This window comes from Hyperoodon ampullatus (genome assembly GCF_949752795.1).
Source record: "Hyperoodon ampullatus genome assembly, chromosome: 19".
Taxonomy (NCBI): domain Eukaryota; kingdom Metazoa; phylum Chordata; class Mammalia; order Artiodactyla; family Ziphiidae; genus Hyperoodon; species Hyperoodon ampullatus.
The window spans coordinates 16,309,096-16,331,936 of record NC_136932.1 but is presented as its reverse complement, the minus strand read 5'-3'; the positions used below and the strand labels follow the sequence as shown (position 1 = coordinate 16,331,936).

Here is a 22,841-nt window from a genome sequence, read left to right as displayed (position 1 = left end):
CGTGGTGGGTGGATGACGCTGCATGGGCCACGTGGGGGTCTGGAATGAGGCAGCTGAGAAGGTGCTCTGGGCAGTGGTGCTGAGCTGGCTGGGCACCCTGCGTGTGACCTGCCCACTCCATCAGCCAGGACAGATGTGCAGGCGGGGACCCGCACCCTCTAGCTGGCCGTCCACGCCCCTGGAAGCCCAGCTCTGGCACATAGGAGACCTGGGCCTCCTTGGTCCTTGCCACTTTTTCCTGTCGCAGAGGTACCAGGGCCGCATATGAAACTTCCAAAAGCTCCCGCGGCTGTCTCAGCATCACCTGCAGGCCCCAGAGCCCTGCAGCAAAGTCCCAGGCCTCTCGGGACGGCAGGTGGACGCTGAGCACTGTTCCGCCAGGGAGTCCGGAGGACGGGCACCACCCTCCCCTGCTCTCTCACTCAGACCCCCCCTCTGGAAGTGTACCTGGATAAGAATGTTTCAGGTTGGGGAAGGGGAGGTGGTGCTGCACTCTGGCGCTGCACAGACCCAGGTGCCAGGCGGGCAGGGACCGCATCTCCAGACTGTGGCTGGAGAGGACAGACTGTGGGCGGTGAGGCAGACGGGCTGAGCGGAGGGCCCTCGGGCGCTGCATGGCTGGACCGCTTTGGGGCTCTGGGGCAGGGAAATTTCTCCCTACGCTCTCCCTTCTTATAACAGAGGCTAAGGAACCCCTGAGGCTGGTGGGGCTTCCGCACGACTTGTGACAACTTCAGCAGGAAACATCAATAAAATTTAATCAGAAATGTTAGTTTAGCTGGATGGAGACGAGGAGGGCAGAGACACTCCTGTGATTAGCTGGGTGATGCTGGGGAGGGAGGAGTACTGTCGAGGCTAGGAACCCAGTGACTGGGGCAGACAGATGGGAGCCCCTTGCTTCCTGAACCCCAGGGGAGGGGCCGGGGCTCTGGCCCAGACTGGTTGGGGTAGCTTCCTGGGGAGGCCGGGCTGGCGCGTTCCGTGGCTCTGTAGCCCGGGGGAATGGGGAGTGGGCATGGCCCTCTCGGGCTCTATTGCTAGTTCTCGGGGAGGGGTCTTCTGCCAGCCTAGCCCCTCCCACTGTGTGCATACTGTACCTGAAATGGCTTGGGGGGGGGGCACAACGTCAACAGAGTCAAAATAGGAACCAAGGTTTCAGACATACAGGGGTGACCAGGGTCAAAGACACACACGCCATCGTGGGGGGGAGACCAGTTGGCCGGAGGTAAAACCTATGGACTTAGAGTCGCAGAGGTCAGCGGCGCGTGTCGCTGACCGGGAGGGGCGCACTGTCCTCCTGGTGGCTGTGCCTGGTTTTGGACTGCTGGGTTTGGTGTGTACTAGGCAGTCAGTGTGAATGCTGTTAGGGGCTGGGCCTCTTGCTAGTAGGGGGTGAAGCGGCTGTACCCTCCTCGGCAGAGGCTAGCCTGCAACATCAAAGATGAAAAACAGCCAATCAGTACCGCCTTTTGGGAGAGGGGGAAAAAGCAAAAAGAAAAAAAAAATAAGGAAAAACAAAAAGAGAAATAGCTAAATCCCGTTTTCTGCCCCCCTTATGGTCTGCCTTGGGGAGAATGGGCGCTGGTTGTCATGGCAGCAGGAGGGGCCCTGGGCCTATGTCCAACGTGGTGGTCTTGGGGTCAGGGAGGTGCTGGGGTCACCAGCCACAGTGCTTCTGGATAACGAGGCTTGAGATGTCTTTTGGCCACTCTCTTGGCTCAGGCCTGGCCCTTTCCTGCCCGCTTTATCTGTCATCTGTAATCTGGGGGACAGGTCTGAGCAAGAGCCCCACCTCCTCAGCGCCCAGCGGGGCTGCCGGGGGCAGGACCCAGCCCCTCCAGGCACGGGAGGGTGGAGGGACCTCTTGTCAGGGTTCCCAGGGCCTTGGCTCTACCAGGAGGGGCTGCATCTGCTCACCCAGCTCCGTGGGGCCTTCTGGGGTCCCTGCGCCTCCTCCATCCTGCTGGGAGGACAGGCCTTTGGCACTCTTGCTCTCCGGTGCCCCTGGGCTCCCCTGGGTCAGGGAGGCCTGCACAGGAACCTCCTGCCCTACCCACCAGTTTCCCCAGAAAAAGGAAAAAAATGGCAAGTGCCAGAGAAGAAAAGTTGGGGGAAAAACCAGAAAATCTTTAAAAAAATCAATAAAAGAAAACATAAGAGGGAACCCTCTGTGAATTACCTAATACTTTTAGCTAGCAGCTTTGCAAAGGGCCGGGCGATCCTGGAGCCAAGGGGCCTGCAAGCCACGGTTTTGGGGCCTCCATCCAGGAGTGGGTGTGGACCCCCCACCCAGAGGCCTGGGCCCCGTGGCTGCCAGCAATCACTGCAGGCTGCTTGGGATGTCTGAGGCTCGTTAAACATCAAAAAAGACAAAATAAAAATTGGGAGGGAGTAATCAAAAACAAGGGAGATGAAAAAATATCCATCTTGTCTCTGAACCTCCTCCCTCTTTACCCCTGCAAAAATGTTTTCATCTTTGATGCTGGATGCCAAGCTAGCTAAAAACCGACATTAACACCCACTGGGGTTGGGGGTGGGATGGGCCTGGGAGGTAGCTGTCCACTGCAAGCAGATTGGGGGTACAGAGTGAGCTGGGCTGTATGTGTCAACAGCTGGCCATACATACACACACACACACACACACACACACACACACACACACAGACACATTGGTCCACACACCTCCGGCCTCAGCAAGCCCATCAGGAGTGCGCCCCTTCCGTCCCGCCCCAGGCCCGCGGTCAGAGGCCCCATCTCCCCAGGAGAGGGCCTGCAGACTCAGCCGGAGCCACGGAGGGGCCACGGAGAAGGGCCTTGGGTGAGAAGCAGCAGGTAGCCCTTGTTCCCCACCTCGATGTGAGAAAAGGTACAGCAAGGGGATGACAGAACACAGAGGGACCATGGCACAGACACACCCACATGAGGGGAAGTGGAGGCCCTGCCTGCCTCTGGAGCCTCTGCCTGCCTCTGGAGCCTCTGCCGGAGGGTTTTGTTTGGTTTTCCTGGTGAGGGGAATGGAAGGGCCGGATGGGACTTTCGTTACAGGGCTCAGAAAACCGGGCCACACCAGAATGCTTCCCAGACGACCAGACGTCGTTACTGGGCAGCCGACTGTCTGGGCAGACCTGCCTCCCTCTAATTCCACGAGGGCACAAAGGGGCAAGTCCTCCCCCAACTCAAATCCAGACCTCTGTCTTCCAGGCACCAGGCCGAGGGCTGGGTCATTTCCCTAAGGGCCTGCCCACTCACCCCCACCCCCTGCCACCCGGCTGCAGCGCGAGCCATCTCGTCACGGCTCCGGGCAGCCGGGCCCCAGCCTCCTTACCATGGTTCCAATGCTGTAGGTTGCCGCGGGGCCGATGGTGTGATGGTAGGGGTCAGCAGCCGCGTAGACTCTGCCATAACTAGGGAGGTGAGCACAGGGGGTGGGGTGTGGGCAACGGGGCAGGTCGGGGGGGCAGCAGGTCTCCTGCCTCCTCCCAGACGGCGCCCCAAGGCCCCTCCCTCCCCTGCACGCCCCCTTCTTCTTCCTGCCTGTTTGGAGGGAACACAGCCGGTCACCCTCTGAACACGTCCAGCGAGTGCTGACCCTGAGCGCTGGCCTGCTGCGCCCCTGACAAGACCCACAGGCTGAGACGCGGTGTGAGGCTGCGAGGAAGGTGTGGGTCCAAGGGTGCCGCCTGCCCCCGAGAGGGAGGGCTGGGCAGTTCCTAGGCCAGAGCTGGCACGCGATGGCTGCCCTCCACGAAGCGCCCACCGCCTGCCGGTACTGGAGCCCGCACGCTTCCCCAACCTGCAGCTCTGCAGCCAACAGGCCGAGTGCCCACAGGGAAAGGTGACAGGCCAGACCCCCCGCCCAAGACCTGCCCCCCCTTGGGCCCCTGGGTGTGCTCGCAGGTGGGCAGGGGCCTCTGCTCCCAAGGTGCACACACTCTGCCTTTCTTTCTCGGGGCTGAAGGGTTTCAGGCCTGGGAGCGCTGAGAAGCGTCAGAGGCGTGCCTGAGCAGAAGCAAAGGCTCCAAATTACCTTTCTCACTCGGGCCTCCAGAGCCTGGGGAGGGGGGTTAGGCCTCCAGGGCTGGGCATCAGAGGGGCTGTCCGCTACCTGAGAACCGGGGGGTCCCAAGGCTCCCCTCTCGTGCAGGCAGGAAGTGATTACAGAAGTTTGGGGCTTGCTGGCTTGGGGTCTCCAAGCTCACGTGGACCTGCTCTCCTTTGTCCAGACCCTGTGTCCACCAAGGGGAGGCACCCCCAGGCCCTGAGTGTTGTGGGTGAGGGTTCCTGTCTGGCCCAGCCCGACGACCCATCCATCTTCTCCCCGCCCCCGCCCACTGCGGGTACCTGTCGCTGTAGGCGGCCGCGGCTGCTGCGGGCTGAGCGTATCTGTAGGCGGCATAGCCTCCCTGCAGGGTAAGGGGAGGACACGGCACACGGGCTTAGTGGGCTGGACACAGCATTTCAACCTTCATCTTGGCCAGGTGAGGGGTAGCTGGTGCAGGCCTGGGGGCACCTGGCTTCTGGTTTCGTGGCATGGTTCAGGGTGGGGTTTCTGTTCACCTCATTCATTCATTCATTGATGCGTCCATTTGTGCGTTCAACACACACGGGTGAGCATCAATGATATGTCTGGCTGTGTTCAAAGCTTTGGCACACGGTAGGAGCTCACAGAGTTGCCACCAGGCCAGCGTACCCCTGACTTTGATGCTGATGGGTATGGAGACTCGGTGCTATCCTGGACACTGGGATGGGACAAGGGCAAAGGGCATTAACTCAGACCACATCTTAGCCCTGACCAATGGACTGCTGAATTACAGGTGACAACCTAGGATGGAAATGAGGTCTTGTGTGGGGTGGGGGTGGGGGTCGTCAGCAAGGGCTCTGAGCTAGTGGAAGCAGTAAGTGCAGCCCCATGAAAGAAGAGAGGAGACAGGACCCCATCAAGGGGTCTGCCCTGGAGCCTCTACCTCCTGGTCTCTCTCTGGCCTCTGCAATGGACACAGGGTGCCTATGGGGGCTCACTCAGTGACCCCAATGCTGTTAGGGATATGGGAGATTCACCCACTGCCCTCATCATACAACTGACACCTTGTGAAACGGAGAAGACACGCCTGGCTCATCGGGCTGCTGGGGGATCCATTGCTACTCGCACCCTGAGCACAGATAACCCAGGTTTACCTGTGCTGAGGTCGCCCCCTGGGCTCCCAGGACGGGAGGGGGTGGGGGGAGTGGGGCAGGGAGTGGGAGACACTGACTGTTCACTGAGACGTACGAAACGCCAGATTCCACCCTCCCTCCCCCGGGGCTGCACTTACATAAATCTCAGCACCATAAAAGCCATCCTGATACACGACCCTGGAAGCAAACGGACAAGAAAGTGGTGGGAACGCTGGAGAGGTGGGGTAGGCCGGCTCCGGTGTCTGCTGAGGAGGGAGGGGGCAGGGTGCCAGCCCTGCCCATGGGACTGGCATTTTAACAAGCGTTTGCTCCAGTGCCCTGTTTTGGTATAACAATAGAGTAACACCCTTGCTGGTCAGCTCCTTTCTCCCACAAACCCAGGGGCCCGTCGGCCCACCTTGCTTACCCTTCCCCTACTCCACCCCAGGCAGCTGTATCCCCCCCATTAGGGTCGGAGGGCCCCGGGCCCCGGGGAACGGACCAGGGGGGGCTTAGAGAAGGCCCACTGAGCTCCAGGGCCGACCACCACCCATTAAAGCATTGGGCAGGGTGCTGGGGCTCTAAACGTCCCTCACATGCCAGCGACCCTGAGATCCGGTGGCAGGGCGTAGGTGGGTGTACTGATATGGAAGCGACTGCAGTGTGCAGTTTAGGGTTCCCACCGCCCCCCACCCCCGCGCCACAGTGCTGGAAAGGCTGCCTAGCCCCTCTGGCTGCACCACGCCCCCCTCCCCACGCCCCCGGGGCCGTTCTCCAAGCCTCCCTCCCTGTGCGCCCCAGATACTCACGCTCCGTAAGTCGGGATGGGGGGCGGGGGCGGCGCAGCCCGAAACGTATTGTACACAGCCCGGCCCCGGCCCCGTAGGTGCGCGCCCCTGTACGCAACGGCTGTGCCGGTTGTGGGGTAGGGGAACCCCGTCACTGCAGGAAAGGGCGTCGGAGAGGAGACAGTGTGAGAGGGAAGGCTAAGGGAGGGAGGGAGGGGAGGCAGGAGGGCTGGAGCCTGACCACACATCCCGCCTGGCCACACCCACATGGCCACGCCCCACCACGCCTCGGCCTGGCCACGCCCCCCGGAAAAGTCCCCGCCTAGCCACGCCCCTGGCCACGTCCTCCCGCCCAGGACGACTGGCCAATGACCGCCCAACACCCGGCCAGGCCCGCCCTAGCCCCGCGCCGCAGCTCCAGCCTTTACCCGCATAGAATTCAGGTCCGTAGACTGCCCCTACCACCGGGTTTAGCTTCCAGCCTAGAAGAGAAGCAAAGAAACCCAATCACTGTCTTCCCCATTGTCTCCCTACCTCACCCTATGCTTGGGAACCCCAAAGACTCCAGGATTAGCCCCACTGGGACATTCCGAGGCCGTGGCCACTGCAGAGGACTGGCAGGACCCCTCCCTCTGCAGTCAGGGTAGATGGATGAGGCGGGAACACAGTCCCTGGGCCCCTCTTGGGATGCTGCAGCCTCACTGGCTGAGCGCCTTCTGCTCCCTGACAGAGACCCAGTCACTGCTGACGACCCGCCTGGTGTCTTGATTCTTTTCACATTTCGGCCTTCCCCAGCCTGCCCCAGGCCCTCCCTGTCCTGGGGCACTGGCCCCAGCAGCTTGGGGTCTGCAGTGTCGGCAGAAGAGCATTAGGAAGGAAAGTGGAATGCGTTCTTATGCAACGTCTGTAGGCCCCCAGCTGGGATGGGGGCTGCTGGTGGCCTGGGTACTTTAGTGCCTGACAGCCCAATCTCATGGGAGCTGTCTCATGTGGGCACCTGGCTGCCTTCCAGGAGGGTCAGAGGCTGCCGTAAAGGTGGTTGGCCTCAGCCACGGCGACCTCCTTCACCTCCTGCCGTTCTCTGTCCTGGGTCGGGGCTCCGTTTCTCAGTGCTGAGTCCTGCTTTTGCTATCCTGTGTCTGTTTTCCCCCAAAGCAGCCAGTGGGAGGGCTGCTGGGGGAGGAGGTGGGGAGGAGGGGCCTTGGGATTAGGGATAATGAGAAGGACAGCTAGCATCCTCTGACCACTTTACCATATGCCACACTGTCCTAGACCCATCCAACGAGGAAGGTGTCACGACCTCCCATCTTACAGATGAGCAAATGGAGGCTCAGGGAGGCGCGGCAGCCTTGAATCACAGGGCTGGAGAGTGGCAGAGCCAGACCAGCTGTGGGATGCCAGACCCATGTTCCTGGCCACTCCCTGGCCCCCAGCCTCTCCCGCTCTGCAGGTGGGCAGGCTGGTCATCCTCTCCCACTAGAGACCCAGGTGCACGGGTGAAGGCCTGCTCCCACCTGAGGCTCTGGGGGTAGAAACCAGCCAGCTGAGCCTGTACCAGCTCCAGGTGGTCAGGAAGTGAGGGTGGGGTCAGCTCACCTGACCAGGCCCAGCCCCTGGCCCCTCAGCTTATTGGGGTCTTATCTTTGCAGCACACCCCCAGCCCATCTCCATGTCTCAAGCCCAGATTCTAATAGCCCCACTGCTGGGTTGGCCGGGAGGTGTCCAGGACAGAGTTTCTGGGGCCTTGTTCCTCCTGGGGGCCCGTTCTCCACACTCTCCATGAGACTGTGGGTCGCCTTCCTTCCCTGGTCCACCATCACACGACCAGCACAGATGTTTGTGTCTGAACGTTACTGCTAGGCCTCTGGAATCTTCTATAAGTACCAGGTCAGGAGGGAAGAAACGCTTCATCTTCTGGGAAGACCTCCAGTCCCGAGAACTGAGTCTTCTTAGTAAAAATCCACGATGGAGCAGAGGCCTGAGCCAGTGACCCAAGCCCACCTCCCTTAGGTCCCATCTGGCAGCTCTTCTGGGTGCAGTCAGAGAGGCTGCACTTCTGCTTCGGATGGCCCTGGCACCTCCCTCTGCCAATTCTGGAATCCTGGGTGCCTCCACCTGTTGCTCTGGCCCCAGTTCATTGTCTGGGACCCCAGATGACAGAGGCAGTCCGAGACCCACCTGGGTGGATCCTTTATTTCTTCAGCAAATAGTAACACCTGGTCAAACCTTGTGAGTCTATTTCCTGAAGTGGAAATTTCTGCCCCTCTGACTGACTGATGAATTTGAGTCCTCTGAAGAGTTAAGCAGAGTCAAGCCTCAGTCAACAGAGCCCATGAACTGGGCTTCACTGCCACCTGCAGGGAACCCAGGGCCGGCCCACTGCAGCCCTTGTCACTCTTGCCCAGGCCAACTAAGATGTTTAAATGAAACCATGTTTGCCACCGAAGTGGGCAGAGGTTTCTCCCTCTCTCCACTCCCCGTCGTTCAACCGGCCTCGGTTCTGTGCCCATTCCGAGCCAAGGGTGCAGTTGTTCAGGGATAGATTCTCTTGCGAATCCCATGTTCCTCAACATCCTCAGGTCTGCCCAGAAAGCAGGGGCGTGTGGCTCTCGGGAGAGGCTGCGCAGCCCCCTGGATCACCCTGGCCCTGTAAAAACGTCTACCTCTTCCCTTCCTGTGCTGAGCACCAGGTCACTGAAGTCATACACAGCGTGTGCTCAGGACAGGCGCAAAGCGGGGGAGCCCCCAGATTTTTAGAAAGAATTTGAGCTTTGATAGTCCTCAAAAAAGCAGGATGGGAGCGACAATAATCTAGCCTAAATGGGGTCTGGCCAGTGCCCCAGCCCTGCCCGAGGAGGACAGATTGGGGGGCCCAACTGGCGAGTCAGGCGGCAGATCCGCCCACTGTCCTGCCCTAGGTTTTCCATGCTGGCCGGTCCGCTGACTCCATGTATATCTGATCAGACCGGGACAAGAGAGTCTAGGGGTGGCTCAGTCCAGTCTTCCCTGCTAGCCGGGGTGGGAAGCAAAGCCCACGCCCTGCCAGGAGACTTGTGCTGGTGGAGCAGGGCTGCTGCTCCCTGGCTAGAGGAACAAAGTCAAAAAGGCCCCAACGAGTTCCCAGCTGCACTCAAACCAGTCCCGCACCAATCCTTGCCTGGTGGAGTTAAGTCACACAGCGGCTGAGAGCCGTCCCTCCACTCCTCCCTGCAGCAGCATTTAGCATCAGCAGTTTTGTTTCAGAGAAGACTGGCCACCTCTGCTTACAGTCGGGTCCAGGTGCACACGGGCACACTGCTCAGCCGACGCACACTATGGCCAGCGGGGCCTCAACCTTTCCGTGTTTCCAAGGCCCAGGGGTGGGCGGTGGGGGGCTGTCCTCTAACTGTCATCATACTCATTAAATACTGAGCGCCTCTAGCCTCGGCACTTAGAAAATAAGGAACGATCCAGGAAGCGGCCACTTTCCCCCTGCGCCTGAAGCCTGTCCTCGGCCTCTGGGTGCGGCCACACTCGGGAAAGCACGGGGGTCTCACCAGATGTGTGGGTGGAGGCGGGTGGCCCCAGCTCTCCTCCTGCCTCGCTGACCCACCCACTTCTGACCGCGGCAGAGCCAGGACATGAGGGGGCGCTCAGCATCCCAGGAGGCCGGCCTCCAGCAGCCTGCGCTCCTCCTGGGCCCTGTCCCCACTGCTGGCCCCTGCAGCCTCCCTGGGGTCTTGGGCCGCTTACCGTTGGTATAGGGGTTGGCAGTCTTCTTGTTGGTCATGACTCGGGCCGTGGCATTATTGACCTGCCCAGAGAGAGGGAGGGAGAGGCTGAGGGGGACATTAGCCTGTAGGCCACTGGCCGCCTGGTCCTGCTCTGAACTTCTCCTCGGTGGCCGCCTCGGAGGGGGCTGGGAGCTGGGGAGGAGGCCCTGGGACACCCAGGCAAGGCACAGGACCGCCTCCACTGCTCGCCTGGCCCCCCACCATGGCCTGCCCTCCTCTCTCCGAGTGCTGCCTGCCCCCTCACCCCCCAGCTGAGAACCTGGGCCATCACTGTTCCCAGCACTGGCTGGTGCCCAGCCTGGCCCAGGCCCCAGGCCCTCGGCTTAAGCATTGTGTCCAGTCTCACTGGCTCTTGCCGTTCACAGGACTGTTCCCACAAACCGAGCCCAGCCTCTCTCTGGCAACCCAAGGCCACTGGAGCAGCTGGTTGGTGGACTCCCCCCAAAGTGCTCTCAGCGCAGCTAGCAGAATGGCCCCCGAGACCTCTCTGCCGTGGGTGGCTGCTGAGGAACAGAATGGCCCCCAAAACTTCTCTGCCGTGGGTGCCTGCTGAGGCCCTCCTGGTTGTGGGCACCAGGGTGGTCACCCCTCCCCATGGGGGCAGCATCCCTTTCCCTTGAGGCCAGCAGAGAGCTTTCTGTGGGGGCGGGGGGCACACGTGCCCGTGGTGGTGGGGCAAGGCCAATGGGGGAGGAGCAGGTAGGTACCAAGGGAGCGGCTCCTACTGTGCAGACACCTAAGGCCGTGGTCAGGCTGCCCAGAGGACTGGGCTGGGCTGTAGGAAGGAGGAGGGCCTCTGCGGAGGGAGCAGAAAGCAGGGCAGGTGTGGAACTCGAGGGAGAGGTCTGGGCCCTACTGCCTCCCCTGCCACCACCGTCAGTGTGAGCCCCTGGGGCCTGGGGCCGCAGCCTGTGCTGCTGGATGCTGGGCTGGAGCCCGGCTGAGGTCGGTGCCTCTGGCACTCCTTCTGCTTCTGGAAACCCTCCCCCAGATCCTTCCACCGCTCTTCCAGTGGCTCCGCACTAGCCGTTGAGCCCTCCCTCCCTGGCCACCCTTGCTGCCCGCCCTGCTCAGGAAGCCCAGCTCCCAGACACCAGAGCCTCAGCACTGAGCAGGGCACACGCAGCCCCCCGGGAAGGGGTGGTAGAGGGGGGAGTGTCGGGGGACCCCTCGCCTTCTCTCCCCTCTGCGCCTCTGGGCTGGATCCCTTTCTAGGCTCTGGCTGTGTACTGCTGCCCACCCTCTGGGGGATAAAGGCAAGGGGCAAACTGCAGGGTGGGGCAGCATGGGGAGGGGGGAACGGGGCAGCTGCCGCTCCTTGGTGGGATTAATGATCTCCTCCCAACCACGGGCAGACTGGGCTGGTTGAGGTCCTTGGAGCCGCCAAGCCTCGGAGACGAGACTTCTGGGGCTCCTCCCAGTGTCTGGCTGAGCCCCACAGCTGGGGACCTTTTCCAGGAATGAGAGGGAGGGGGCAGGGTGGGGGGCCCTTGGGTGAGCCTGAGGTCTAGACCCAAAAGGCGTGGCAGGTGGTGGGCTCGGTTCCGGTCTCAGCTTGGCCCCGCCATGGGGCCCTGGCCCGGCCCTCTGCATGGCGGCTGCGGGGCTGGGTCGGGGGCCCCGGGTGACCGGAGGCGGCTCTCAAGGGCGTCCCTGCCGCAGCACACTTATCTGAGCACCTCAATTTTCCGTCCCTCTACGATCGTCCCATTCAGCTTCTCCCGGGCTCGGTCAGCATCTGAGCTAGTTTCAAAAGTTACAAACCCAAAACCCTGTGAGCGGAGAAGGACAGACATGGAGAGAAAGACATAGGATGAGAAAAAGGAAAACAAAGGAGGCGTGGGGAGTGGGGGGAGGCAGGGCAATGGGGGGCGGGGAGAGAGAGAGAGAGAGAGAGGGGTTGAGTCAGGTGAGTTGAAGGAGAGACTCGGGCAGCCCAGAGGTCTGTCCTGGTGCCACTGGCAGGACGCCCGGGAGACGTACGGCCCCGGGGGTGGGGCAGCTGCTGGCCTGGCCTGAGCCTGACCTGAGCTGACCGCCTGGCACTTGAGGGGACGGGCCAAAGCTATAAGAGAGATGCTGACCTGACCAGGGGCCAGGACTGTTGCCCTCACCCCACCTGGGGGGCCAAGGCTGGGCTTCTGGACCCAGAGTAGGGGCAGCTTCACCCATCGTCACCCCAGGAGCCCCAACCGGGGCGGGGGGGGGTCTTCCCGTCCAGGAGCGGGCACCCTCCCGCCTGTCCCCTGCAGGCCCTCCACTGAGTCTCCGGGCAGCTCCAGGAAGACCGGTGGCCCCGGGGGGAGCGGCTCGAAGGCTGGGGCTCCAAGTGCAGACAGAGAGGTCCTGGCGACTTAGAGAGAAGGAAGCCTCAGCAGCGGCAGCGACAACACAGACAGCGGGGTGGGGAGGGTGGGGCGGGCGGAGGAGCGGGGAGTACAAGCACCCGTGTCGCTCAGGGGTCCTCAGGCTCGGAGCTCTCCAGGAAGGAAACGCACATTTCACACGTTAGCCTGGCGGGACCTACAGCCGGGCGCTGTAATGGTGGCGGCCTCTGGGCGGCACCCACCTTGGAGCCCCGCTCGTTAAAAATGATCTCCACGTCTAAAATTTTTCCGAATTGCTGCAGAGACAGAGATGGGGGTGGGGGAGACAGGAGAGGGTGCGTTCAGACTGCTGGCCCGGCTTGCCTGCTCCCCATGGGACCCTTGCCCCCTGCCTGTGTCAGGTCCTCTGCCCCCGGCCCCCTTTCCGCCTCCTGCAGGGACATGAAGGTGCTCTTGGGTAGCCTGGTGGCAGGGGTGGGGGCATCCCTCCCCACCTTCCCGTGCAGAGAGCTTTTCCTGCCAGGACACTGGTCCCATCTGCGGTGTCACCAGCATTCCTCTCCTCTCCCTGCTGGGACTTTGCCACAAGTTGCTGACAGCCAGCCCTAATTCACACACATGGGCTCTGGGTAAGTCCTTCCCAAAAGGTGGGGTGCTGGTGGGGAGAGGAGCCCCTGGAAGGGACAAAGCGCTAGGGAGGGACCCTGCACCGCCTGCTGCCTGTGCTGTTTGGGGCTGGGCTGTGTGTGGGGCAGGGTGCAGTGACCCCAGGCCCCTCTGCCTGACCAGGACATACCAGCCAGCTGGGCCCAGACGCTCTGGCTGCCCCTTTCCTGCCCCGTCGCTGGCCTGGAACTCCCAAGGGGCAGCCTTGTCTCCCTCACTGGCACGTGAGACCAGGAACCTGTGAACCACGTCCCCTAAAATCCCAGTTGAGGTCCCGAGGGGCCTGTCCTGAGGTCTCCAGTGCATACAATTGATGAGTTTCCCCTTCACCCTGTAACATTTGGGAGGTGGGTGTCACGTGGGCAGGGAGGGACACGGAACCAGACAGTGAGGCGATGCCAACCCTGCCAAGTACTGGAGAGGGAGGATGGTGCTGCTGTGCTGCAGGGGCGAGTGAACTCATGGGCATCCTGCAGGGACCATGGGTGCCCCTGGGCGGCCTGTAGGGACTGAGTGTGCTGAGGCCCGTGATGTAGGGACTGGAAGGGCGTCCAAGTGAACTGACCTAGTAACATCGTAATACCAGCTGCTCTGAGTGGGGGCCCCGGGCTCAGAGAGGTTTGGCAGCTGCCCAGGCCCAGGGCCAAGAGGGGGCAGAATTCTCATCTTCCGATGATTCTAAATCCTGCCTGCACCCTACTGGGTCTAACCCCAAATCCAGTGGGGCCTGGCCCCCAGGAAGAGAGGTGGATATCCGGGGCAAGGGCAGGTGTGGGTGCTGAGTCCACCCCGAGGCCACCTCCTGTTTGCCTGACAAATCCCATCTGGGGTGGTGGGTGGCATGAGGGGAGGGCTGGGGTTCAGGGCCCAGAGCCTGCCTGACTTGCGGCAGAAGTGGGGAGTGGGCACAGGGCAGGCGGGGGGAGGAGAGTTTGGGGTGGGAGAGGGAAGAAAGGGAGGGAACACGGGCCAGCACGTGTGTCCTCTGTGGCCGGGGCTGAAGCCTGGCTGCTGCCCCCTCACCTGCCCACGGGGCAGCCCTGACACCCCGTGGGTGTCAGCACCTGCTAGGTGTTCAAATCAAATGACAGAATAAAGTCACCACGGGACTTAGGGGCCTCCCTGCAGGATCTCACAGTAACCCTGCAACTGGCTGAAATCCTACAGAGCAAAGTCTAGGAACAGACAGGGAGAATCCAGGAACGGAACGCCCACTTGCTTCCCATCGTGTGCTCTCCTGTCACCCCACCCCTGGGGCCTGGAGGATGCCCAGAGAGGTTGAGTGCCTGGGCGACAGGCAGGGCTGCTGGGTGTGAGGCCAGGAGGCTGGGCTGCCGCTCTGGGGGCACAGGGGTCCCTGGAGCCCTCATCAGAAGGAGGGGCCAGCAGAGTGATAACCTGACTGGCACTGGCCTGGGCCTGAGGGGCAGGTGGTGGAGGTGGCAGCCACACAGGTCTCTCTACCCCGAGCCTGCATCCCTCCTCCTCCCTCCTACCCCACAGGCTCGGGTCAGAGCAGGGCTGGACCCAGAGGGCAACGGCTGGCAGGAAACCCAGGGGGCCTCTCTGACACCTGGGCTGTGTGCTGGGGGTGGGAGCGCAGATGGAGGGGCCACACACACTCACCCCGAACATTTGCCGCAGGTCGGGGTCCCTGAACCGGAAGGGGATGTTGGAGACGTGTAGCCGCTTGGGCTGCTGCTTCTCTGTGGGGTCGGAGGGATGGAGCGGCTGGCTGTCCGTCTGTGCCGCGTCGTCTGTCTGCTGCGGGAAGAGGACCCGGGCTGGGAAGTGCCCCCTTCAGCTCCCATCCCACAGCAGGGGACCATCTAAGCGCCAGGTCTTCCCCAGGCCCCTTGGACGTCCCCATCCTGGGACCCGCAGGAGACGCAGCACAGCAGCACCTCAGCCTCAGGTCCCACTTCCAGGCCTTTCCCCGGGCTGTGTCTGCAACACCAGCGCAGGGCCAGGCCTCCCTGGCCCAGTGCGTCCTCCCACCATGGCTCGACCTGTCCACTGAGGTCTGACCTCAGCGGTCCCTTGGCTATCACGGTCCTTGAGGTCATGAGCGCACTGCTCCCCTGACGGCCGAGTTCTGGGACCACGGGCGCCATTTGGGGTTTCAAGCCTGATGAGAAAGTGGAGAGGTTTCAGAAGCCACCGTGGCACACATATCTGTGGCGGTGCTGCCCCCCAGGGAGGCCCCCCCCGGGGCTGCCTGCCTCTTCTTCTAACCCTGCTCTGGGGCTCTGCAACTTCCAAGGCTCAGGGGTGGCCACGTCCAGTGCTTCAGAGCTGGTCCTCATTTTGGACCCAAATGTGGGTCAAAGAGGGACTCTGAAAGACTCAGGTCTCAGGGAACAAAGCTGCCACAAAGCAAGGACCCCCCCTCCCACCAGCTCCCCGAGAGGTCAAGGCCGTGAAGAGGCCCCGAGGCGATGCAGTGCAACAAGCAGGTTGGGCTGGTGGCGTGCGCACGAGGTTCCTCTCTGGGGACTTCAACAGGGACGGGCCATCAGCTCACAGCCAGGCCGCCCTTCAGCCTGGTTGGTCCCTGCTGAGTTCCCGGAGCCAAAGGCAGGCTGGGCGTGGTGAGTGCGGGAGGACTGACCGAGGGGCCCGGCTGGCTCATCGTGACCCGGGGGCTGGCACCCATGGCCTTCTGCGTGCTGCCCAGTGTTGGTATCCAGGAGCGGAGCCGGTGACGGATGGGGTGGTGGACAGACGCTGGCTCCCTCCCGTGGGGCTCCTCCGCCCCCTCGTGCCTCTGCCCCTTGTGGGCATAACGGGCCGAGAAACACCTTTTATTGCTTCTTTCCTCTTCCCATCTCAAGTCCCGGCTCTCCTCCGGGTCTTCTGGGATCACCAGCCCAATACACTGCTTGAATTTGAACCTTTGTCTGGGGGTCTGCTTCCGGGACAGGACTCCAGACGACGGCCTGGGGGCCTACAGAGAGTGAAGCGGGGAGGGCAGGGTCCTCGAGGCCTGGGTTAGACTTTGCACAAATGGAAGTCCCACTGGCTGTGGTCTCCCACGTGGCTGGAGGAGCAGAGGCAGCTGGCCGGCGGCAAGAGGCTGGGCCGCAGAGACACGCTACGAGGACAGCTGAGAGGAGAGGTGCCGGAGAGCACTTTCCACGGGTCCCCAGGAACTGCCCGTTTGCTTCTGGTGGGTTCTGTCCACCAGAGGAGTGCTGACCAGTACCACAAGCCTCCTGGAGCCAGGACAGTGAGCAGGGCGAGGTCACTGTGACCGAGGCCTCGTGCTGTGGCTGAGGAATGGACCCCGAGGGGCAGAGCCTCACCGAGGCCAGTGGCTGAAGATGTCTCTGGACTCCTGAGTGCCTGCCCTCGATGGCCACCCTCGTCATCCTTTCTGGAAGGAAAGGGCCGCTCCCCCAACTCCTGCACTCAGCGGATGCCATAGGGGAGGGGAGGGGATGTCACCAGCTCCTGGGCACACTTCCAAGTGGTGAGCTGGGGGCCTGGAGGGCTGCAGGGGTGAGGGAGCATCTTGTTCAAAGGCCCCTTAGACCCAGCTCTGTGTTCCTGTGTTGAGAGGAAGCCCAGGGTGTCAGAGCCCATTTGTGGGTTTGAAGCTACTATTGTCTCGTGTGCGTGGGGACACCCGTGACCTGGGGCTCAGCAGGTTGGCCGTCCCATGCGTGGCAGGCCCAGTTCTGACGAGCGTGTGTTCTCTGAGCCCAAGTGTGGGTCCTGCGCCTGTTCCTGGGGGTTTACCAACAAGGGCCGACCCCCCCGCTCCCAGGAGCCCATCTTTAGCAGGGAGGCGTCTGAGGAGGAACAGCTGGTGGGGTGGGAGTGAGGTAGCAAGTCTCTGAGAATCCTGATCTGGCCTGTACATGCCCTCATTCCTGATGGGCAACACGGGGCAGCTGCCTTTGGGCTTTTTGGAGACACTTGTGGGCTCCTAGCCCCAAGCCCGGGACCTGGAGATGCCCAACAGCTCAGCCCCTTCCCCAGCTGTCCTGCTGTCCTCCTCCTCCCTTGGTCCCACTCTTCCTTGCAGAAAATAAGCCTGTGCTTCACCTTCAGAGGGCCCATCTGTGCCCCTGAATCAAGGCAGAACTGACAGTGCATCTGCTGATTCTTCGTTAAGTCTGAGCCCCACCCTCTGGCTACAACAAGCTGTGGCTCTTCCATGCAGTGGTAAGGGTGGGCCCAGTGCCCCTGTCACCCCCCTCCACCCCGTGCCTCCCACAGACCTGTGCCCTCAGCTGCTCCTGGGTACAGGTGACTAATGGACTCACCCCAGACGTGGAAAACTAGTGGGAGAGGGGCATGCAATGCTGACGCTGGGCCAGCAGAGGGCAGCAGGCAGCGCGATCTAGCGGCCAGGACCACAGGAAAGGCCCAGCTTGCGCTCAGAGGAGATGGGGAGCCCTGGGCGGGGCAGGGGTTGGGGGGGCACCACGGGAGGGTGCTGACGAAGCTGGGGCATCTGGGGCTGGGCTGGGCTGTCCTTTCGGTCCCGCCTTGGGCCCTTCCTAATAGCAGAACTGAGCCCACTGTGTGTCTCCAAGATCCAGGGTCCTCCTGCCTCTGCATCCCACCCCACAGGCCCTTAGGGGAGCAGCTGAGGGTCAGGTGGGAGAAATGGGGTGATGGGGGCAGGACACAAGTGAGAAAAGAGCCCCCCTTGCCTCCAAGCGCAGCTGTAGACAGAGGCAGAGAAATGGGTTCAATGACTGTGAAATTGTAAGATGTGCAGAGAAACCCCAGAGTGCAACAGCACACTGGCTGCCCCAAGGCGAGACGGAGGCCTTCCCACCATTTATCACAGCGGTCCAGGCAGCCTGCACCGCCTTCCAAGGGACTTTACTTCCTTTTTCTTTTTTCTTTTTTTTTTTTTTGCGGTACGCGGGCCTCTCACTGTCGTGGCCTCTCCCGTTGCAAAGCACAGGCTCAGCGGCCATGGCTCACGGGCCCAGCCGCTCCGCGGCATGTGGGATCTTCCCAGACCGGGGCCCAAACCCGTGTCCCCTGCATCGGCAGGCGGACTCTCAACCACTGCGCCACCAGGGAAGCCCTTCCTTTTTCTTTTTTAAAGCAATCTTTGCCTTTGATTCTCAAACGCAGGGAAAAGAGAAACAGCAGCAACTCTCCCTTCCCTCCCACAACTGCTCTCAGCCGCTTTGCTTCTGCGTCCTCCCCATCCCTGTGTCACCTTAGCCGTCATGGGTCCCCCTCCACCTTTCAAGGCAGCAGCCGGCCCCTCTGGGTGGGACAGCATATCTCCCACCCTCGCACCCTCTGAGGAGCCTGCAGCTCTCTTCACCAGGGCCTCCCCAAGCCCAGCACAGAGAGAGGCCAAGAGGGCCCTGGGCAGGGGTCATTAGGTCTGGCAGGGCCACAGGCAGCAGGCCAGGACCTGGTGGCCGTCACTGGGATGGGGTCAAGGCTTGCTGATGCCGCACAGGAGACTCCTGGAAATGCCCTTTCTCTATGGCCCCACCTCTCCTCATCTTTCCTGCTTCTAATGTCAGGCTGCCTGGGGAAGGCCAAGAGGAGAGTCAGAGAAGTGATGGAGGCCTGACACAGGAGGGACATAAGACAGCTGAGCAGCAGGGCTGGGAGTGCCAGGAGTTACTTTAGTAGAAGTGGCTCCTGGAATCTTAGAGCAGGACGGCCGGCGGCCACCCTCCCCAGCTGCTCCCAAGGTGGGAAGCCCCTGCTTGAAGAAACACTCCCAGTCAGAGCACTCACGCCAAAATCTTTGCCGGGCAGCTCTGGGTGTCTTCGAGGTCACCTACTAATCCAGTAACTTTCAACCGTGGGGCCTCCGTCTTCAGATCCCGACGGAAGAGCAGCAGACTCTGACCCCCTTGCAGGACCCGAAGAGCCTCAGGTAAAGAGAGGAAGGTCGAGGCTGCCCGTTCACGGGCTCAGTGGCTCTCTGGCCCCGGCACTTTCCCGGGGAGGCACTCAGCTGAGCAGGGAGACTCTCATGTCTTAGTTGGCTTCTCTCCGAGACTCCTGGGTCCTCTCCGGGGCCGTGGATTCTCACAGGCACGGAGGTCAACACTGGCCCCCTTCCACTTTATGTCCCTGATTGGTGGGAAGCAACGGCTCCCGCGGGGCAGGGTCGGTCATTTCTCCCGTGTGTCCCCAGTGCTGGCTCAGTGCCTGGCACAAGCAGGTCCCCGCAAATGTCTGCCGAAGGAAGACGACTTTTTTTAAAATTAATTTATTTATTTTTGGCTGTGTTGGATCTTTGTTTCTGTGCGCGGGCTTTCTCTAGTTGCGGCGAGCGGGGGCTACTCTTTGTTGCAGTGCGTGGGCTTCTCATTGCGGTGGCTTCTCTTATTGCGGAGCACAGGCTCTAGGCGTGCAGGCTTCAGTAGTTGTGGCACGTGGGCTCAGTAGTTGTGGCTCGCGGGCTCTAGAGCGCAGGCTCAGTAGTTGCGGTGCAAGGGCTTAGTTGCTCCGCGGCATGTGGGATCTTCCCAGACCAGGGCTCAAACCCATATGCCCTGCATTGGCAGGCAGATTCTTAACCACTGCGCCACCAGGGAAGCCCCGAAGGAAGACGACTTTGAATTTGTCGTGGTGAGGCTGTGTCAGGGGGTCCAGGAGGCCTCTGTTTGTGCTGTCGAGGTGTTAGAGGGTGTTAGCTGTCGGTCTCGGCCCCCTCTGTGTCAGCTGCAAGTCTGATCCTCTTGTCTCCCAGGTTTGCTTCCAGGGCAAACCTCTGGGGGTCAGTATTTGTTCACGAGGAGGTTGTGAGAGATTTTTCCAGATACACCCCGTCTGCTGTTGTCCGTCAGAAAGAGACCAGTTGGCCGGCCGTGACCTGTTCACAGGGAGCCCCTCTGGCTCCCGTGCTCACCTCTCTTTTCCGAGGTGGAAAAGCTAAACCAGGGAAGTATGGTTTGCCTCCCCATTCTGAGGCCCGTGGGCACTGCCCTTCTCATCCGTGGGACCCTGGGGGCGTCTATGGCAGACACCCTGTACCAGGGACACTGGGATAATGGAAAAGCCTGGTGGCTTTGGTGCTGACTCAGGCTGGGCAGTGCTTCGAGCAGGCAGGAAGGGCACTGGCTGGGGTCTGGTCCAGCCCAGGGGGCAGCTTGGGGGGGCTGTCTCCCCAGAGCTTGGATGATGCTGCTTGCACAGGGAGGGTAGGTGATATCTGGATCCAGGGGAACACCACGGGAGCCAGGTTGGGTTAGGGGGCGGAGGGAGCACAAGGAGGGGGGCACCCATCAGATGGGTGGTGCCACGCCCAGTCAGCACAGGGCATGCTGGCCTCCTGCCAGGCCCCGCTAGCCAGCAATGGGACAGAGTCAGCAGGGCCAACTGGACGAGCGCAAAGCCCCAGAGCTTGGCGGGGCGTGGGCGCACGGAGAATGCAGCGGAGGAGGTCAGGGAGGGGGATGTGGCAGCCTGGTCTACAGAGGGGCTACCTTCACAGGGCGCCCACCCTAGGTTGGCCAGGGGTGGCGGCCACTCCTGGATGTGACCCCAGCTATCAAGAAATCTCCGAGAGGTGCTGGGCTCAGCACTTTCTCCTTGGGGCTGCATTACAACCACATAATTGAAGCTATCTGATTGGAGGGCAGCCAAGCAGGTAGATTACAAGTGATTAGCAATGATAGGAGTGCCTGCAACCCGAGACAGCCCTGAGGGGCCCTGGGCCTCTCCTTGCTGCCGCCAGCCCACCCCCCGCCCCCCTGCTTGCCCCCGTGATGCCGCGGGGCCAGGCGAGCCCAGGCCGCCGGCCTCGCCCATTTCTCTCACTTCCCATTAACAGGTCACTGACCGCTGAGGACACGCTCCATCTCCCAGATGAGGTGAGAGTGCCTGAAGTTGTGGCTTGGGGAGACCGGGGTGGAGGGCAGCTAGCGGCGGTGGGCCTGGCTGCCCCTCCGTGGCACCTGCCCACCAGAAAGATCCTTGGGGTCGGATGGCGATGAGCTTGGAGGCTAGGAGCTCCTTCCTGGGGGCGGGGACCCCTGCTCTGGGGCTGCCTCTCCATACACAGGCCCCCAGGCCCCTTTCCCACAGGCACTCCCCCTGAAGTTCTGAAGCTGGGGGGCCCTTACCGGCACTGTCTGGGCCCCGGCCATGGGCTGTGTGCTGGTCTCACTGCTCGGCTGCTCCGGGTGGGTCTGTGCTGGTGTGTACAGGGTCATGCCATGCTCCGGGGGGACCGGGGTCTGGCCTGAGTAGTCCGGCGTGGGGTGCGGTGGCGGCGGGGCGTACTCGGCGGGGATGCCGTTCTGTGGCGGAGGGGGGTACTGGGCCGGGGGGTAGGGCTGGGCCATCGCTTCAGGCGGAGCCGTGGCGTCCTGATTGCCCTGGGGAAGGAGAGAGCGAGGCTGGTCAGAACTCCGTGCGGCCTGGACACTGCCCCCTTTCACTGCCCCCTCTCCAGAAGGCTCTGTGGTCTCCACCTGTACTTTCAGCAGCATTTTCCATGCCCCCTAGGAGGGGGGCTCCCCCAGCATGGGGCACCAGCTCAGAGCCGGGCTGCAGGGGGAATTCTGGGGAGCCCACGTCTGGGGTGAGACACCTCTGTGTTTGAGGCCACTTGTGCAAACTCGTCAGGCCTGAGTACACTGAAGATTTTTTTGTTTTTAATCCACCTAATTTAAAAAGAATTAAATATTTTGAGATAACTGTAGACACAACAGTTGTAAGAAGTAGCTCAGCATGATCCCGTGCACCCTCTACCCAGTGTTCTCCAGTGGTGACATCTTGTGAAACCTTCCCCACCAGGAGAGTGACATAGGTCCAGTCAAGATACAAAACAAGATACATCCCAGCAGCACCAGAATCCCTCCTGTGGCCCTTGATAGCCACACCCTCTCCCTCCTGCCTTAGAAAGGCTTTTAAGCCTCGGTGTTCTCATCAGTAAAGCAGGAGTGAGGAAAAACGATTCACAGCCTGCAGGGAAGAGGATTGGAGTTGATCGTGCAGACATGGAGCCTGGTACAGCTCGGCCTCACGGTGGCCACCGGGTGAGGTGCTCTCAGGGGGGCAAGTAGGGTCCCCGCCTCTGTCTTGAGGATCCCGGAGACATCCCAAAATCCCTCCCACCCTCTTGAAGGCCTGCTGCCCCAAGAGGGAAAGTGCTCCCTCGAGGCTGATCCCAGCCATGCGGGGGCTCTTAGAAGCCCTGACCCTTAGCAGGGCCCGGAAACACCCCAGGGCAGTGGTTCTCCAAAGGCGGTGCCAGGACCTGCAGCATCGGCGTCACCTGGGAGCAGGTAGCAAGGCAGATTCTTGGCCCCGCCCCAGACCTCCTCCTGCAGTCTGGGGGCTTGTGAGAACCACTGACATCAGGCATAAACAGCAGCCCTGGTGGAAGGTCCCTCAGCCCCAGAGAAGGGACGACTGGGGTCCTTCGTGGTGCCAGGGGAGGCAGGGGTGGAGCAGGGGTCCGGCTGTCCCTTGCTGTGGACACACACTGGGGAGCAGGGGCGGCGGCCCCTGGCCTTCTGAGGGCGTCTCCAGGGAAGAGGGTGCCTCACCACCTGGAAGGACAGGGGCCACCTCTCACTGGAGTAGCCTCCCAGCGTGGAAGGACCCTCGCACACACAGGGACGGCTGACCCTTGTGACTGCTTTCCCGATGCCCTGGGACCTTGTGTGTGCTCCCGCGCTCCCCCATCAACCTCTGCGTGTGTGTGTGTGTGTGGTATGCGGGCCTCCCACTGTTGTGGCTTCTCTCGTTGCGGAGCACAGTCTCCGGACACGCAGGCCCAGCGGCCATGGCTCACGGGCCCAGCCACTCCGCAGCATGTGGGATCTTCCCGGACCGGGGCACGAACCCGGGTCCCCTGCATCGGCAGGTGGACTCTCAACCACTGAGCCACCAGGGAAGCCCTCCTCTGCATGTTTTGACCTCAGTTTTAGCGTCTGTCTCCTTGTCCATCTCCCCCACGAGACAGGTGCCTCTTCCAGTGAGCAGGCCAGCTTGCTCGATGCTGTTCCTTCAATTGGTAACTATTTATTCACCCAAAACTGTTTAGTGGGCAGCTGGGGGTGCCAGGCTTGTGGCTCCGGTGGGGACCAGGATGGGCAGCCCCTGCCCTGGTGGGGTCTGCTATCCAGTGGGGGAGTAAATCCAACTACCCAGATGTTGAATCAATTGTTAGGGTGGGAGAT

General features: G+C 61.7%; 2 protein-coding genes across 5 annotated transcripts in view; both read right to left on the bottom strand.

The window, feature by feature from the left end:
- The window catches only part of CYTH1 (cytohesin 1), a gene marked incomplete at its 3' end in the record, with an annotated part of 375,946 nt that overhangs the window by 299,558 nt on the left and 53,547 nt on the right, over positions 1-22,841 (bottom strand). The window lies entirely within an intron of this gene.
- Positions 990-21,011, bottom strand: RBFOX3 (RNA binding fox-1 homolog 3; the record flags this gene model as incomplete). 4 transcript variants are annotated; one of them, XM_079724489.1, is made up of 11 exons in its annotated part: positions 990-1,427; positions 3,326-3,404; positions 4,342-4,403; positions 5,313-5,493; positions 5,964-6,096; positions 6,371-6,424; positions 9,675-9,735; positions 11,395-11,487; positions 12,285-12,338; positions 14,335-14,472; positions 20,775-21,011. In XM_079724489.1, the coding sequence occupies 11 exons, from the start codon at positions 20,994-20,996 to the stop codon at positions 1,383-1,385; spliced, it is 1,122 nt and encodes a 373-aa protein (XP_079580615.1). In that variant the 3' UTR covers positions 990-1,382. The 4 variants fall into 4 exon arrangements, with proteins under 4 accessions (XP_079580615.1, XP_079580613.1, XP_079580612.1 ...); XM_079724487.1 differs by having other exon boundaries at positions 5,313-5,352; XM_079724486.1 differs by having other exon boundaries at positions 14,335-14,469.